We start from the raw sequence: 16726 nt of genomic DNA on the forward strand, positions 1-16726 counted from the left end.
CCAGAGAAAGGGGGGATACAGGTTTTGGAGAAGCCAAAAAAGATTTTGAACCATGCCTGGAGGTACCCAAATCAAGTACTGAGGAAAGAGAGACTGAGATAATCCCAGATGTAGTGTTTGCACAACATAATGACTCTGTCTTGGCTGAAGCCTTCTTCAGAGTACTCCCTGAGGAGGGGGAGGGTAGAAAGAAAGATGGTGCATTCTTTTTTTTTGAGACAAGGTGTATTGTATAGGGAGGGCAACAGCAGTGAGGGAATCCCTCGATCCATATAGAAGTCCCCCGAAGTAGCAGCAGGGTAGTCCTGGAAATAGCCCATGCTCACCTCACTTCAGGACATTTGGGACCGGCTAAAACCCAAGGACAAGTGGTGAGTCAGTTTGATTGGCCAGGCATGTATGCTGACATCAGAAATGTTATGACTTGTTCCTAGTGCCAAAACCCCACCCCACATAGCCCTCCACCTGCCCCATTGCAACCCTTACCTATCATAGACCTCTCCTTCTTCTGCATAGGGATGGATATTGTAGGCCCTCTACCACCTTCAAGACTCGGGAACAAGTATATCCTAGTGATGCTAGGTTATGGTACATGTCACCCTGAGGCCTTTCCAATCCGAACACCTCGCAGCTAACTTCTAAAACATCTTATTCCCTTTTTGTTAGGGGTAGGTTGCCCTGAAAGAAATTCTGACCTATCAGGGAACAACCATTGAGTAGAATCATGGCAGAGGTCAAGCAAATTCTTCAAATTAAATCATTTAGGAACTTCGTATATCATCCTCAGACGTACAGTCTAGTGGAGTGCTTTAATAAAACACTTGAGTGTTCTTAGAAAACTAGTAGTGGCAGATGTGAGAATTTGGAACATGAAGGTCTCCTTGGCCTTATTCGCCATCAGGAAGGCTCCCCAAGCTTCCCTCAGGCTTTCACCCTTTGAGCTCCTATATGGAAGGGATCCCAGGGATGACCTAAATATGATAAGGGAGACCTGGGTAGAGAGGGAGGATTCTATTCTACTGTTGTCTCAAAAATTAAGGATTAAAGAACATATGACTGTGATCTGACAGTCTATACTCGGCCAAGGCACAGAAACACCAGAAGGCCCAATATGACAAAGGATCTGTCACTCATACATTTTCTTTTGGACAGATGGTCGTAGTACTCTTACCTACCTCTGAACATAAAATGATGTTGAACTGGCATGGACCATAAGTGTTGGAACAGACTGGCCCTTGTACCTATTGTATCTCCCAGCCCGTTATAGGACTTAAGACTCATATATACCATGTGAACCTCTTAAAGGAATGGAAAAAGGACCCAGCAGAGTTCTTCTCCGTGATAATGGCCAGCCTTCTGTCCTAAGAGTCTGATGGGTCCAGTTTAGAACCAGCGGATGTTCCATCTTCACAACAAGACATTCAAATTCTTTTAGATTAGTTTACTGATGTCTTTAGTTGTGAACCTGGGAGAGTGAAGGGGATTTACCATCACATATGCACTTCCCCATGGAACGTTTTTAATCTCAGACCCTATCGCATCTCTGAGGTCCCAAAAGAAATAGTCCTCCAAGAGGTAGAGAAAATGTTAAAAGCAGACATTTTTGAGCCATCACAAAGTCTGTGGTGCTCGCCAATGGTCCTAGTGGCAAAACCTGATAAATCGTGGAGGTTTTGCATAGACTTTCGTAAATGTAATGCTGTGTCCCAGTTCGACAATTATCCGATGTCTCGGATTGACGATCTCGTGGATCGACTATGCACAGCCGTCTACCTCTTAACAATTGATCTTACCATGAGCTATTGGCAGGTGCCATTAAACCTGAAAGATCAGGAAAAGACAGCTTTCTCCCCCCCTAGCAGACAATTTCACTTTAAAGTCCTACCCTTTGCACAACATGGGGATCCTGCCACTTTCCAGAGGGTGATGCACCGGGTTTTACAGCCCTATTACAGTTTATGCAGCGCCTGTCTCAATGTCATAAAGTACGTCTAAAAATTGCTCGACTGAAATACCATAAAGCCATAAAAAAACACTGATTGTCTATTTCTCAAATCATATTTGTGCTGCAGGGAATAGTTCAAAATAGCTTTTCTCTGTAGTTCGTGAATTTTCTACACCTGATGCTTGAGTTATACTGGCATCTTATGTGACTCCTTTTCAGCTTTCTTTAATGACAAGATAGCCACCATTCAAGATAATATTTCTGTTTCTTGTCTGGAACTTGTGCTCCCTTCTGCTGCACCAGGTCCTGTGTTGGTTGGGACGAGACTTTCATTCTTGGCTTTTTCCCCGGTTACTGAGGACCAGGTTTTTAAGATCTAAATGCAAATGAAATCATCCTCTCCTATAGATCCTATTCCTTTAAAAATGATTAAGAACTGTGGCAAGGATCTTGTCCCGATTCTTACTGGGGCATTGAATTTTTCTATGTCTTCTCGTTTTATTTCTCCTGTGTTAAAGTGTGCTGCGGTCTCTCCTCTTTTAAAGAAAACCTTCCTTGATCCTGCTGTGCCTGCCAATTTTCAGCCCATCTCCCTGCTGAGTTTTCAAATGAAGATGTTGGAGGCGATAGTAACCCCTCAGCTGAAATATTTCCTAGAACAGTCAGCCATTCTAGACGTTTTTCAGTCTGGCTTCCGTCCTACTATGGGAACAGAGCCAGTGCTAATCTCTGTCATGGACGACCTGTCCCTGATCCTTGACCAGGGTGCTGTAGGTCTGCTTATGTTGGATCTCTCTGTAGCATTTGACATGATTGATTGTGCTATACTGTGTCAACACCTTGAGGAGATTGGGATTGGCAGGGCAGCTCTTGATTGGTTTGGGTCATTTTTGGATGGCATAACCGAAATCCTTTCTTGTCCTTTCTCTGCTGCTCTCACCCCTCTTGTATATGGGATTCTGTGGACTTTAGCCACTTCTCCTTTATTGTTTAACGTGTATGTCCTTTTGCTAGCAAAACTCATTCATGCCCACGGATGCCATTTTTATGCATATGCAGATTACACGCAGCCGATTCTTTGCATTGATCATGACTGTGATCTGGTGTCATCTCGCTTGAGCAATTGCCTCTCCGCCATTGGTAATTGGATGAATGCAAATTGTCTCAAGCTTAAATCCGAGAAGACAGAAATGGTGATAGTGGGGAAATCCTCTATATGGACAAAAGATGGCTGGCCTATCTCCTGGGGCCTCCTGCTGACTCTGACCCCCATAGTTAAAAATTTGAGAGTGAAAATGTCCTCATAGTTTTCTATGGCTCCAGGAGTCTGTGCTAGATGCAGCTGTGGTCATTTTAAACTAGGGACATTGAGGAAAATAATGCCTTACGTTCCAAAGAATCTGAGAAGTCAGGTGGTTTCTGCCCCCTTAGCGGGCACACTGGATTATTGTAATGTCCTGTTTCTCTCTCAGCCCAAATTCCTGACCCAACGCCTGCAGTGCTGCAAAACTCTGCTGCCCGCCTGGCTAGAGGCCTGCCTAAATCATCCCACACCTCTCGGGAGTTACGTGATCTTCACTGGTTCCCTGTGGAGGTTAGAGTTACATTTAAATCCAACTGCATTGTTCATAGGGCCTTCTTTGGCTCTGGAGCTGTGTTTCTGCAGGAGAAGCTTGTTAAATATGTTCATTTCCATAATCTTCGCTCAGCATATCTTTTGCTCCTTCACGTTCCTTGGGTATCTAGGAGTACTATTAGTGGTCGGACATTCTCAGTGGCGGCTCCGGTTCTTTGCAACTTCCTCCCCCTTGCCTGAGGGCCATGGTTGACCATTTGTCCTTTAGAAGAAAACCTTGGATTCTTCTGTTTGTTTAGAGTGAGAGAGTGTGTGTTTTGTGTTGCCTTCCTTCCTGTGGGGCACACCTGTAGACAGTTAACTAATAGCATCAAGATTCCCTCTGGTCAATATCACGCTTTAATATATTTACCTAACATAACATCCATAGCAAAACCTGGGAGGAACACTTGTACCACCTGTTTGAAATTACCCGAGCCCCAAAACAAGCTCGCCTGACCTATAACGCCAAGAAATGCCACTTAGCTCAATCTGCAGTTAAATACTTGGGCTTCTTTGTGGGAAACTGACTTGTACAACCCTTGCTAGAGAAAGTATGGCCTATTCAAGAAACCCCAACTCCCAAAACGAGATCTGACGGCCTTCTTGGGTATTACAGTTTATTACAGGAGGTTCATCCCCCCAATTACTCCACCATCAATGCCTGTTTAACTGATAAGTTAAAAAACGCTGAACCTCCGAAATGACGGTAAAAAGAGGATCAGGCCTGCTTTGACATTGTGAAATCCATTCTATGTAGCAAGCTTGTTTAAAAAGTACCTAACTTTATGCCTCTAAAGTAAGGTTAAGGGCAGTTTTATCGCAGGTATATGATGGTGTGACGCATCTGGTGCTTTAATCAGATGAAAATTGTTCACCAGAGAGGAATTAAGCCACCATTGAATTGGTAACTTTAGCGATAAAATGCTCCATAGGATACCTTAAATCCTCACAGGTAGAAAGTTCAAACTTATCACAGATCACTCACCTCTTACATGGCTCAGTCTTAGAAGGGATACTAATCCTCGAGTAATGCTCTGTTCCTTGATCTTCAACCCTTCTGTTTTGGTGTTGAGCACAGAAAGGGAAACGAACAAGGACAAAGTGAATTTCCTGTCCCGTTTTCCCATAGAAGATGAGGAAGCCAGCAGCATTAGGGGAAGGGTATGTGATGAATCTTTGGATGTCGTCCCTTCTCGCCTAGGGAGAGATAGTCCCCCTGGTGGTGGTAGTCGGCAGGTGGCTCTCATGGGTAGGGATCCCCCTATGGGAATAGGGACGACTGTCTGGGAAGAACGTGGCACACTCAAAACATATCCCCACCTCCCTCATCCGCCTATCGTACAGTGTCCCATAATCCCACACACTTCATGTACCTCTGTAGGGTAGATGACCTGACCTCCCTAGAAAGTACTGGGATGGGGGGCGGGATGCCTCTGTGTCATATGCAGAAACTAGGATGAAGAAGACTACAAGAATCCCACTTAAGAGTAAAAACATAAATACTGAGGAGAGGTGGAGGTGCGTAGCAATGCGGAGTGCACCGCAGAACCAATATGAGCCGTTCAGACATTGTGAAACTAATAAGTACACGCCGAGGATAAGAAGGGAAGAAGGAATATGCAAACTGTCACATCCTTCCTGGAGGAGCCGGGAACTACGAATGCTGCCAAAGCAAGGAAGATGCCAGGACTGAAGAGGCCGAGACTCTTACAGGGGACGCCACCGGCGGAGGCATCCCCTGTAACTCCACTGTGGTCAGAGCAGAGAAGGCAGAGGGCAGGACAACCAGCTGATGTGGAGGGCTGGTGTGCATGGAGACCTGGAAGCGCACCATCCAGTGGCAGAGGAACGCAACAAGGATACCGTGGTTCGTGGAGAGACCACGAGAAGCCCGAGTTGGGAAGAGAAGCCCACAGACAACCGGAAGTCGCGGGTAAGCCCGGGAAGATCCGGGTAGCCGGCACGGTTGGTGGGAGCCCCCAAAGGGTGGAGAAGTCACAAGGAACTGATCTGGGACCTGCAACAAATAACAAACTGCCTCAAAAACCATCTTCATAATCGTAGTTCCTAGCAGTATAGTAAACCATGTCTGTGCCATAAAGAAGAGAAAATCTTATGGGTCTGGGACCCGCACCCTTCTATAAAAAGTAACCCAAATCATCTTCACCGTCCCAGTACCTAGCAGGGTAGTGAACCAGGTGGATTTCGAGAGAAAGCCCAGGGGAAGAGAGCATACCCCCTGGTACTTGGAAACATTGTGCTAAAGTTTGTGACCATTGTGAGAAAAGCCAAGGGAAGGAAGTAATTCTCTTGGCATTGTGAGAAGCCCGGGAAAGACCAAGATAAGGGTGGGTGTATACTCTTGGCCTCAATCTTTTGAGTTGAACATTGCTTTATTTGTGAACATTGTGAGAAACCTATGAAAGACCAAGAAAGGGGAGGCACTCTCTTGATAACAAGGCTTTGAGTCGGAACTTTGCATTAATTTTCAATTTAGACTTTTTTCCAATCTGGAACATTGTGTGTTGCACTTGAAAATAACTACAACCTGGGGAAGGGAATCTCTGCCTCAGGAAATAGTCCCTTTAGACTACTGGCATGGTAGCCCGTTCAAAAGAAGGGAACCATTCTTCTACATTATTAAGATTCACCAACCTTTTAGTTTAATTAGAAGTTTAAGGGAAGGAAATAGGTTTTGACACAGGACGTTGGACTTTTGATTTCAGACATTATGACACATCCTTAGTATTGAGTTGAGGCACGAAAACCCCTCTTAGTATTACGGTCAGGTAGGATTTTATTTTATTTTCTACCAAAATAAGTCTTTAACAACAATCATGCCACCTGTGTGTCAGTCTCCTCCTTCCAAACCCTTGCAATATGTATAATGTAGTTTAATGCAACCCATTTTTTCCTCAACGCATATACATTTATTGGGCAAGCAGCAAGAACACCGAATATAACATAACAAGCCATCAATCCTAACAGTAGAACTATCATATGAGCATGTTGGGTAATAACAACGATAAAGGTATTCTAGTTTAAATGCATGGAAAACACATTCCTCCTGCAGGCCACGGTCAGTCATACAGTCTCAGCCATTGTACTCACGCTTAAAAAAAGAATAGCTCCACGATTAACGATTTCCTCCCTACGATCTCTAGGCTCATCTCCACTCCCCAGCCCTTTCGACCTTCATGCGGCTCATGCTGGCCGAATGAGACTGCTGGCCTCGGGTGTGTCCCCGTGGTTCTTGGCCTGGCCTATATATTTACTTGCTAGCAGAAAATGGCAGCTAGCATGTTGGAATATTTTGACGTTCATTCTTATAAGCGAACAGGTCACTTTTTCCCCTTCTTATCGGAGTTAAGATCTTTGTAACTTGAATTTTCCAACTGTTTATCTCATGCAGTGCTGAAAAAAGTTGGTTAGACATTGAATTTCTGTACCTTTCCCTTTGGTAGGTAAAAGCAGCGGTTAGGAATTCTTTAACTTACATTTGTGAACTCTAATGTCTGCGGTCTAAGGCCGTTAAAGCAGGAAACGCCGAATGTAGCCATCTGTTCTGGTCAGGAAACTGCTTTTATGTCACTTCTCCATTTGTATAGCAGGCAAACGCAGAATTCTGCTCTCCTGGAACTGCTCTCCTGAACACCCATGAAGACTTGCTCTCTAATCTCAAATCTAGCCTTCCTTCTGTCCTCATCCTCCTTGATCTATCCTCTGCTTTCGACACGGTCAACCACTCCATCCTGATCAATCATTTCCGTGACAACCTGGGCATCACAGGTCGGACACTAGCCTGGTTGACCACCTTCCTCTCTGATCGACCCTCCCAGACCTAATTGGGTCCTTTCTCCCAACCAAATCTCTCTCCACATGTGGTGTTCCCCAGAGTTCTAACCTCTCACCCTGGCTCTTCAACCTTTACTTGGCACCTCTGGCCCACCTCATCTCTACCTTCTCTCCTAACTTTCAGTGATATGCTGATGACACTCAGCTCTCCTTCAGGCTCCTCTCAGCCTTCTCTCCCGCTCATTCCTGACTGTCTATCCGCAATTCAGGAATGGTGTGCCTCCAGCAATCTCTGCCTTAGTGCCAGTAAGACTGAGATCCTTCTCATTGGGACCCCTGCTCTCTCTTACACTCTGGCAGACCTCCTTGGGCCCTCTACCTGCACCTTCCTACGAGGCAAAACACCTTGGTGTCCCCTTCGACTCCATCCTCTCCTTTTCTCCTCACATCACGGACATCTCTAAGAAGGTCCACTACCAGCGGCACCTCCTCAGAGGTATTCTTCCTTTTCTCACTTCCCCCCAGAAGCTCATTGTCTCCAGAGCCCTGGTTCTCTCTAGGCTGGACTACTGCAACAGCCTCTTTCTAAATCTGCCTGCCTTTACTCTTTGCCCTTTGCAACTAATCCAGAACAAGACTGTGAGACTTGTCCTTGGTCTCAAGCTCATGGATTGTATTTCTCCAGCCCTGAAATCTCTCAACTAGCTCCCAGTGGCTGCAAGGATCAAGTTCAATACTTTCTGCATCGTCCAAATGGCTTTTTGGGGCCAGGGACCACACTATATCCAACTCTCTTCCTAAGCATTTTCCTTCTCGAGCCCTCCGCTCATCTACCTCCAACTCTCCGAGGATCAGACGCTTCTCCAGGCAGAGAGTGGGGGTAGATCTCTGTCCTCGGCTGGGGTCTCTCTCTGAAACAGCCTCCCTGCCTCTCCCAAACTTGAGCAGGAACACCTAAGGTTCCAGAAACAACTCAAGAACTTCCTTTTTGCTTCTCTCTCTCTCTCTCTCCCTCCCTCTCTCTCTCTCCCTCTCTTTCTCTCCCTCTTTCTCTCTCTCTCTCTCTTTCTCTCTTTCTCTCTCTTTCTCTCTCTTTCTCTCTCTTTCTCTCTTTCTCGCTCTCTCTCTCTCTTTCTCTCTCTCTCTCTCTCTCTCTCTCTATATATATATATATATATATATATATATATCCCTCTCTCTATCCCTTGCTGATGTATCTGTCTGCTCTGCTAACTGGTTACCTGGCCACCCTCTGAACCTTGACGGGCACCAGACTCCTCAACAACCTGCCCCTTGCACTGCCTCTGGGCCTCCCACGCACTTAGGGACTGTATCTGCAACAAGATAGTCCAATGAATACTTGCAATTTCTTGAGCCGGCCACCACGGCAACACTTACTTGAGCTTGCATATTGCACTCTTCTCCCCCCTCGGTCACCCTCGCACTTCTCCTCTCCCTTCCCCCTCGCACTTCCACAATCTGAATGACACAAGGCCTAGCAGGATCGTTTGTTTTGTCCTCCCTTTGTCTCCCCTTCCTTGTCTTGTTGCGCGTAGATAAACTTGTGAACAGGTGCGTTATAAATGACTTATCATATATCATAGGAGCCTGTGTCCGTGCTTTCACCCAAACATCTCCATGACTGTGTTTGGACCATTAGTGCACCTAGTACCAGAGGAAGAAACTACTATAATTACAGATGAGGTCAAATGCATAGTACATGAATATCTTGGTGAAAAGAAGTATTTCTCACAAAAGCATTTCAGTTTTAAAGTTATAACATATTTTCACTCGCTTATGAAATACTCCCATTAGGAATTAGACTTGTGCTTTAACTCCTTAAAAACTCACTTTACTCACAACTTCCAAAAATGGGGAGTAACATACTCACACTTCAACATCTTAACTGGACCACTGAATGGGAGAATGAGTCCCAAGTGCAGAAAATGCTTATTGTGAAGATAATTCTTACCACTTCCCTTTAACACAGCAGAATACTGGAAGAAAGGCGAATCATGGAAGTTCATAGAATGTAGAGCGCAGAAATTAATTTATCCACGAGAAGCTCAGGAAAACACTATCTTGTGACCAGGGAGCAGGCCGCTCACATGAGGATGGAACAGCAAATCATGCCTGCTCCTAGAGCGCTGAATGCCGCTGAACACCACAGAGCCACATCCACATTCATTTGCTGATCTAATATGGCGCCATTGGCCCAGCCCACAGTCTTGACGCTGACTGTTAAACAACTTGTACTCCAATTAAAATGTAATCAATCCCAAAAGAGTAATAATACCAAGACCAGGTTTTAAAGGAAAGGTGAAGGGTAGAAAAAACAATCTGCGCAAGGGAGGGACCAATTCTTGGCCGGCTAAGAAAACCATTCACTGGGCCAACACTATAAAAAGGGATGGAAAACATCAGTGAGAGGTGAAGACTGGGAGGAAGTGTTATTTAATCTGTTCCCTGAAAACACAGGGATACTCTAGAATGGAAGGAAGTAGCACACTTACTGTAAATTGCGACAGTTTCTTTGCTAAAGGTATGTAAGAGGTCCTACTGAAAGAGCGGGTGACATATTGGAGAGAGTAATTAGGGACAGATCCTACACATCAACCAGATACCCGAAGGACAGCCTACGGATGGGGGCACTTTCTTGAAGAATCCACGAGCAAGAACAACCCCTGACAGGAGGGTGAGATATTGTTTGCCTGAAAAGGACCCTGAATGAGGGATGGGGGAGAAATGTTTATAATTAAGCTTATTGTGTTGAGAGAATCAAAGGTTGTGGAGAGATCTAAGAAAAGTGTTTGGGAACCAAAGGTTGTGGAGAGACCTATAAGAAGCCTGAGAGAGTGAGGTCGTGGAGAGAGCTAAGAAGATTGATTTGTTGAGAGGAATAATGGGCAGTGTAGAGGTCTTAAAGGCTATGCTGATCATAGATACTACAGTAGGTAGAACCATGATAGCCTATCAGCGTTGGACTTGCTAATAGGGCCTCCCTGGATGGATTGAGACGTATAAAAGTAGGTTTAATACTTTTATGTGATGCAGGGAACATCTGAAGAATCAGACTGTTATTCCATCTTTGATATTAGTTTCTGGTTATGTATTTCTTTCTTAACGCTAGCGTATGTTTTAAGTACCTTTTTTATATTGTTGGACTTAATAAAACATTGTGAAAACATATTGGTGTTGTATGTTTTCATTGCTGGACATTCCCAATCAGGGTGCTCTTGTTTGGAGCATTGCCTGCTGATAAAAGCCCAGGTTTGGAGCAAGCTACGCCCTGCTCATACACGCATGCCTCCACCTACTAAGATTCCCTCCACTGCACTCCTCTCCAACACCTCTATCTCCCTCGCTTTGTCTCCGCCTTACCTTCACCTTCATGTACAGGGACACCCCACCCCTCCAGCCACTGCATATTTCCGCATCTTCGTGTCTCCTTCCAACAGTGCCCTGCTCACACCATGGAGCTGAAAGATGCCCTCCACTATGAGAACTAGCTTCCATTACCATGGCAGCCATATCTGTATTTCTTTTTTTCCTTTTTCCAAATACACGCGTCGCATGCGTGCCACACCCTGCGTTATCTTGGACTACCCTTTATGATGCAATGGGTTTGCCCCAGCTGTTAATAGCAATATTGGAGCCTGGCAGTAACAGCCCACAGTCTCTGTTAGAGTCCCTTGCTTGGCTTGGGGCTATTAACTTGGCCATGCTGTACAGTGACATTATTGCTTAAGGACAAATTAAAAACACTATAGAACCTCCCCCCCTACAATCACAAGTGCTTACAAGACTGCCTTGGGGTCAGATATGCTGTAGGTCCACAACAGATACAGGAGAGAAATTCAGCAGCCTCCATTATACAGCATGCACATTACCAATTTAGCCTGACAGTTTCTGCTTCTTCTTGGTGTTCAACTTTAATCCTGCTTTCCTGTGAGGTTGCTCCTGGGTGTCAAATGTGTCCGCTCACTAGAAGGTGGCTTATTTATTGCAAATGGGATTTATAATCTCAGACAGACGTGAAACGGTTTAAATGGTAGATACTCAAGATTTGGTGCTTTATTTAATATTAGAATAGTTGCTTGCTGCTCCTCATGCTTACCATACACTAACATTCTTTTGTGGCTCCCTCCTACAACTGGTTGATTGAAACAAAGCATTGTGTAATGTTTTCATGACCATGTTTGCTCTCCCGCCTGTCGTCTAAATGACCTCTTGAAGTGTACAATCTTATCTGAGTTTGTTGAACACGGGAAACTCATGGTTTATTTTTATTTTCTAGGTTGAACACGAATACCGAACTTTGTCAAAGTTTGAAACGACTATTGGCTGATACGAAACTGATGGATTCTCTGGACCCAGAAACCAGGTAATTACTATAATGTTTTTGAGTCTTTGCTAAATCCTGTCTTAAGCCTTCTTGCTTCATTTTCAGAGCAACTGGCTTATTTCAGGATAGTTTTGTAGTATTAGAGGGTCGAAATCTGTGACCCATTAAAACTCCTCTTAGGGACAGGAAAGTGAGCAGTGTTGTTGAAAAACAACCCGTTGCCGGGCATGAAAGAGTAACAATGAGCAGGCCATAGGACGTTGACAGTTGTTATAGCCAAGATGCGAACTCAGAAAGCATTTGGTTGTTGAAACTATGCAGGTTTGGAAACTAAGTGTTCCAGTCCACAGCAACTTGAGAAATAAATTGATCAGTGAAATGGTGCATGTTGGAAAACAGCTTCAAAACCCACAGCAAAGTAGTTTGAGAACTGAAATATTTAATGTGGGGAGAATGTATATATGGGATTTCTAAATCACAGCCCTAGCTGGAAAGCAACCAAGTACTGTACTTAAGGGAAGCGCCCAGGGGGTTACAAGTAGGATCCAGTGGTAGCAGAGGGACTGGGCTGGGTGAAGGGAGCAGGGCTTTGGGGAGCTTTGGAGGAGGAGATGTAGATCTGAGTGAAGTGAAGCAGATGGGATGCTGTTCTTTGAAGTGTAGCATCCTTGGGTCTTTCCTGAAGGATTTTTTTTATTTTATTCATTTATAAAGCACACAAAAGCCTGAGGGCAGTGTGGCTCTGTTGCAGAAACCAGTTATATATGTTCACAATCGTATCATGATCATGGTCGTGTAAAGCAGAGTACAGTTGGGTAGCTTGTGCAATTCGTGATACTAGCATTAGTGACAATCATGCTTAGGTTATTCAAACAGCTATGTTTTGAGTGCCTTGCGGAATGCCCCGTAGGAAGGTTCAGCTCTCAGGGTGGGGGGCAGGGAGTTCCACTGCTTTGCTGCAATGAAGGGGAACCTTGCGGCACCCGCTTTGGCACATCTGACTTTTGGTAATGAGTTGGTGGGCATACAATGTTCTGGTGGGACAGGCTCTCACAACCTTCTGGAAGAGATATAGGGGGCCGTGTTGGTGAGGCACTGGTGAGTGATGGCCAGTGTTTTAAAAATAACTGTTCCTAATAGGCAGCCAGTGGGCTTCCCTCCTTGTTGCAGAGATGTGTTCCCTTTTTGGGATTCTGAGAGCTGCACTGAGCGCATTGTTTTGAATGACTTGTAGTTTTTGTAGATGTTTTGATGATGTGCTGGTGACGAGCACATTGCATTAGTCAAGCCTCGAGCCTATAACAGCTCTGACAATGGTGAGGCAGCTGTCAGTGGACAGCAAGGGTTTGGCCACGTTCAGGAGTTTGGTGGCATAGGCAGCAGAGGAAGCTATAGAGTTGACCTGGCATGACATAGAGAAGGTGACGTCCAGGTAAATCTCTAGGGTCTTGACTAAGGAAGAGAAGGGAATCCGTATATTTTCGATGTCAAAGGCTGCAAATTGGGTGGTGCCTTTTTTTAGTATCCGATTTTGGTCTTATCCCCGTTTAGCCAGAGGCGGTTAGCTGCCATCCAGGCCTGAATGGTAAAGTAGGCCATGTTAAGGGCCTTGGAATCTGCTTCGTAGTTGCCTGTCAGGGGGAGAAGGACTTGGGTGTTATCCACATAGTTGGTATACGCTATGCCAATGGAGTCCAAGATATCGAACAGCGGTCTGGTGAATATGTTGTCGAGTGTAGGGGAGATGCAGGAGCCTTGCAGGACCCCGCAGAGAATGGGGTTGGGGCTGCACGCCTATTCTCTGCAAACACCTCTCATAACTCTACCTTCAAGGAATGAGGCGATACAGGAGGTTGCTTCCTACGAGAAGTGGGCAGAGGTAGTGAGGCGGTGGCAGAGGATTTTGTGATCTAGGTTGAATGCAGCTAATGTGCCCAGAAGGAGGAGCAAGGCTGGCTTACGGCTGTCACTGATCTCGTCCATCTATTTTTTTTTAAGTCTAGCAGTTCTGATTCAGTGCTGTGTCTGGGGTGGAATCTGGATTGGCGTAAGCCTAGTATGTGGTTAGTTTCTAGGAACTGTTGCACCTGCAGATAAGCAGCTCTCTTGAGAATTTTCAGCAAGTATGGGACTATTGTGATGGGCCTATAATTGTTGGGGGCCATCGGATCTAGCAAGGTTTTTTAGAAGGGGAAGTACTTAGGCTTCCTTGAGGCTTGATGGGACACATCCTGTGGCAAAGGAGGCATTGATAAAGGCTGTGATAAAGGGAGCAAGGATTTGTGAGCAGTCCTTGATGATCTTGGCAGGACAGACATCACCTCTGCATTTTGAGTGTTTCAAGTTTTTCAGGATGAAGAGAACTTCTTGTTCCGAGACCACCTTGAAGTAGAACCTCGGGCAGTCCGGGGTAGATGCGTTGTAGGTAGGGGCTGTATCTGTGTGGTGGGGTATGTGCCGGATTTTTCGATTGATGTGGATTTTTTGGTTTAGTAGGTCGATTTTGCTGAGCATGGCCGTTTGTATATTTGTGCACCAAGCTACATCCTTGGTGAGGGTTTGAGGGGTGGTCGTCGGGGTTTCTAGTTCCCTGAAGGTGGAGAAAATGTCCCTTGAGTCTGATTTGGCATTGGCAATTCTATGATCGAAGGAGGTGGATTTTGCCAGAATAATCGCCTGTTTGTACGCTTTGCCTACCTTGGCGGACTGTATTCTCATGGAGTTTACTTTGCCATGCTGATTGGTCGAGCTGTTTTTTTTTTTTTTATTTCAGAGTTCTAGTATCTCTGGGGTGAACCATGTGTTGGAGTGCCTGATGAAGTCTTCGAGCCGTCAGGGAGGGTAATGGCCTCCACTTCCTTATGTAAGGTGTAGGTATAGGGCTCTGCAAGGACATTGCGATCCTTGGTGAAGGGAGGCTTGAGATTAGGGATATCAAGGAAGGGAAGTAAGCTTTGTTTCCTCAACTTGCAGGAGCTACGTGTTGGAGCAGGTGGCAGTGGTACAGTCAGGGGCTTGTGACTCTTAGGATGGGGGATGGCGAATTGGATGATCTGATGGTCTGACCAAGGGCATGGTGTGTTGGATATGATCGAGAGCAGACCATTGAGGTCCTCAATCCAATCCAGTGTGCAGCCTTTGGTGTTGGTGGGATTATTGATGCAGTGACTGAAGCCTAGGGTTTCAAGAGCTTTGGCGAGTGTCTTGGCTTGAGAACCTTCAGGAACATTGAGGCCCAGGTTCAGGTCACCTAATAGGATGCCCTTGGAAGAATTCTTGATATTGTTTTCTAAGATGTGGAGGAGATTCTCGTGGAAGCTGGACAGCGGGCTGGGGGCGGGTGGCCGGTAGACAATACGGAACGTGATGGTGGGGGAGGTGGTCAACTTGAGGGACAAGATATCCCCATTCCCTTCCAGAGAAGTGTTGAACTGCCTAAAAGGAAGGGACTCTTTGGCCACAAGGGCCACTCCTCCTCTTCTGGCATTGGGACGGTCTTGTCGGTAGATTGTAAAGCCCAAGGGGAGGGCTAGTGAAAGGGCGGGGCCAAGTTTCTGAGATGGCTAGGGCATAAAGGTTCTGGGAGGTGAGTAAATCATTGATGTGCAGTGCGTTGAGTAAGACGCAGATCTAGGGGTCATGAGGTTCACCTGCTTTTTGTGCCTAGTTTGGGTGGAGGCAGGCGAGACCAAGTGTCTGTGGTCGGGGGAGGGGGTTGCTTGGGCAGTGGCTTGGAGGGGGAGCGTGGAGTTCTGAACCGACTTGCGGGAGCTGGTCTTGGTAGAGGCTGTGTTCCTGCCTACAGTGGTTGGGCGTGCCCATGTGCTGGTTTGGTAGATTTTGCTGACGTAGTGGTGGCTGTGGTATTGGATACTAGGGCAGGGGTGCTCTATTTTCTGTACAGGTGTGGGAGTGCAAGGGGGCGTTGATAGCCACTTGGGCCACACTGCCAAATGATGGGGTCTTGCTAGCCTCAGTGGTAAGGGCTTTGGGGCCATGTTGGTAGTTTTAGCAAAGATGGTGTCAGTCTTGCCGTTGAAGATCATAGTTGAGGTGACAGAATTAGTACTGCAGGGGGCTAAGTCAGCAGTAGTGGTTGTGGGCATTTTACCTAAAATGACAGTTGTGGCTTTGCAGGGTACACTGTTGGCAATGGTGGTTGCAGGCATAAAGATATCACAAACATGGGTGCATGTATTAACCGCATTAGTCGCCGGAATACTATCAGCAGTGGGAACAGGTGAGTTAGCAGTGTTGGCATGACAAGGTACAGTATCAACATTTGGCGTCATGTGCAATTCAACAATATTGGCCAGATTTGCAGCGACTTGTGCGTTACCAACATCCGGAGTCCGCAGCATATTCACGTTGATCATAGTAGTGACATTTTACATAGCCTTACTAGCAATGGCGGTAAGTGGCATCTAAGTAGTAATGGAATGGATGGGTGGTTAATCACATTGAGAGCATATATGCTAACAGCATTTGGAGCAGGTAAGTTAACAGTAGTGGCATGGTAAGGTGCAGTATCAGCATTTGGCGTCATGTGCAATTCAACAATATTGGCCTGATTGGCAGTGCTGTGTGTGTTACCAGCATTAGAAATCAGCGGCATACTCACATTATTCACAGGAAAGACATTGTATAGAGCTGTTCTCTCAATGGCGGTTAAAGGCAGGCTAGCATTTTTGGAAGGGATAACCTATATGTTATCATACTTGGGCATAGAGCACTTGTTCATTGGGCTGTCACAGTCTCGACCAATTTTTGAAGTGCCCCTAGAGAGGATAGACATGGCTATGCTAGAGGGGACATTTGAGGCAATATCAGCATTCGTAGAGCGATAGGTACTTGCAAGTGTTGGGGTGATGACCAGACTTTTCGAGAGAGTGCTGGGGGTCCATGGCGCTGTGAGTAGATTGCAGGGAGAAATGTCCGGTCTTGCGCCCGATGCGTACGTTTGGGGCCAGGTTGGCACAGAGTTCGCCTGGGATATAGAGGGCAAGGGTCTTGTAGGAGTCAT

The 16726-nt window shown here is 45.9% G+C and overlaps 1 protein-coding gene across 2 annotated transcripts in view; it reads left to right on the plus strand.

Moving 5' to 3' along the window:
- Positions 1-16726, plus strand: part of MIPEP (mitochondrial intermediate peptidase) — a 1848751-nt gene that overhangs the window by 235284 nt on the left and 1596741 nt on the right. For both annotated transcript variants that reach the window (XM_069639422.1, XM_069639423.1), the window contains exon 4: positions 11656-11742. In XM_069639422.1, the coding sequence (XP_069495523.1) occupies positions 11656-11742 (87 nt within the window). The remainder of the gene's footprint in view (positions 1-11655; positions 11743-16726) is intronic.

Source organism: Ambystoma mexicanum, chromosome 7q (genome assembly GCF_040938575.1).
Source record: "Ambystoma mexicanum isolate Mex_15411 chromosome 7q, UKY_AmexF1_1, whole genome shotgun sequence".
In the NCBI taxonomy this organism is placed as follows: Eukaryota; Metazoa; Chordata; class Amphibia; order Caudata; family Ambystomatidae; genus Ambystoma; species Ambystoma mexicanum.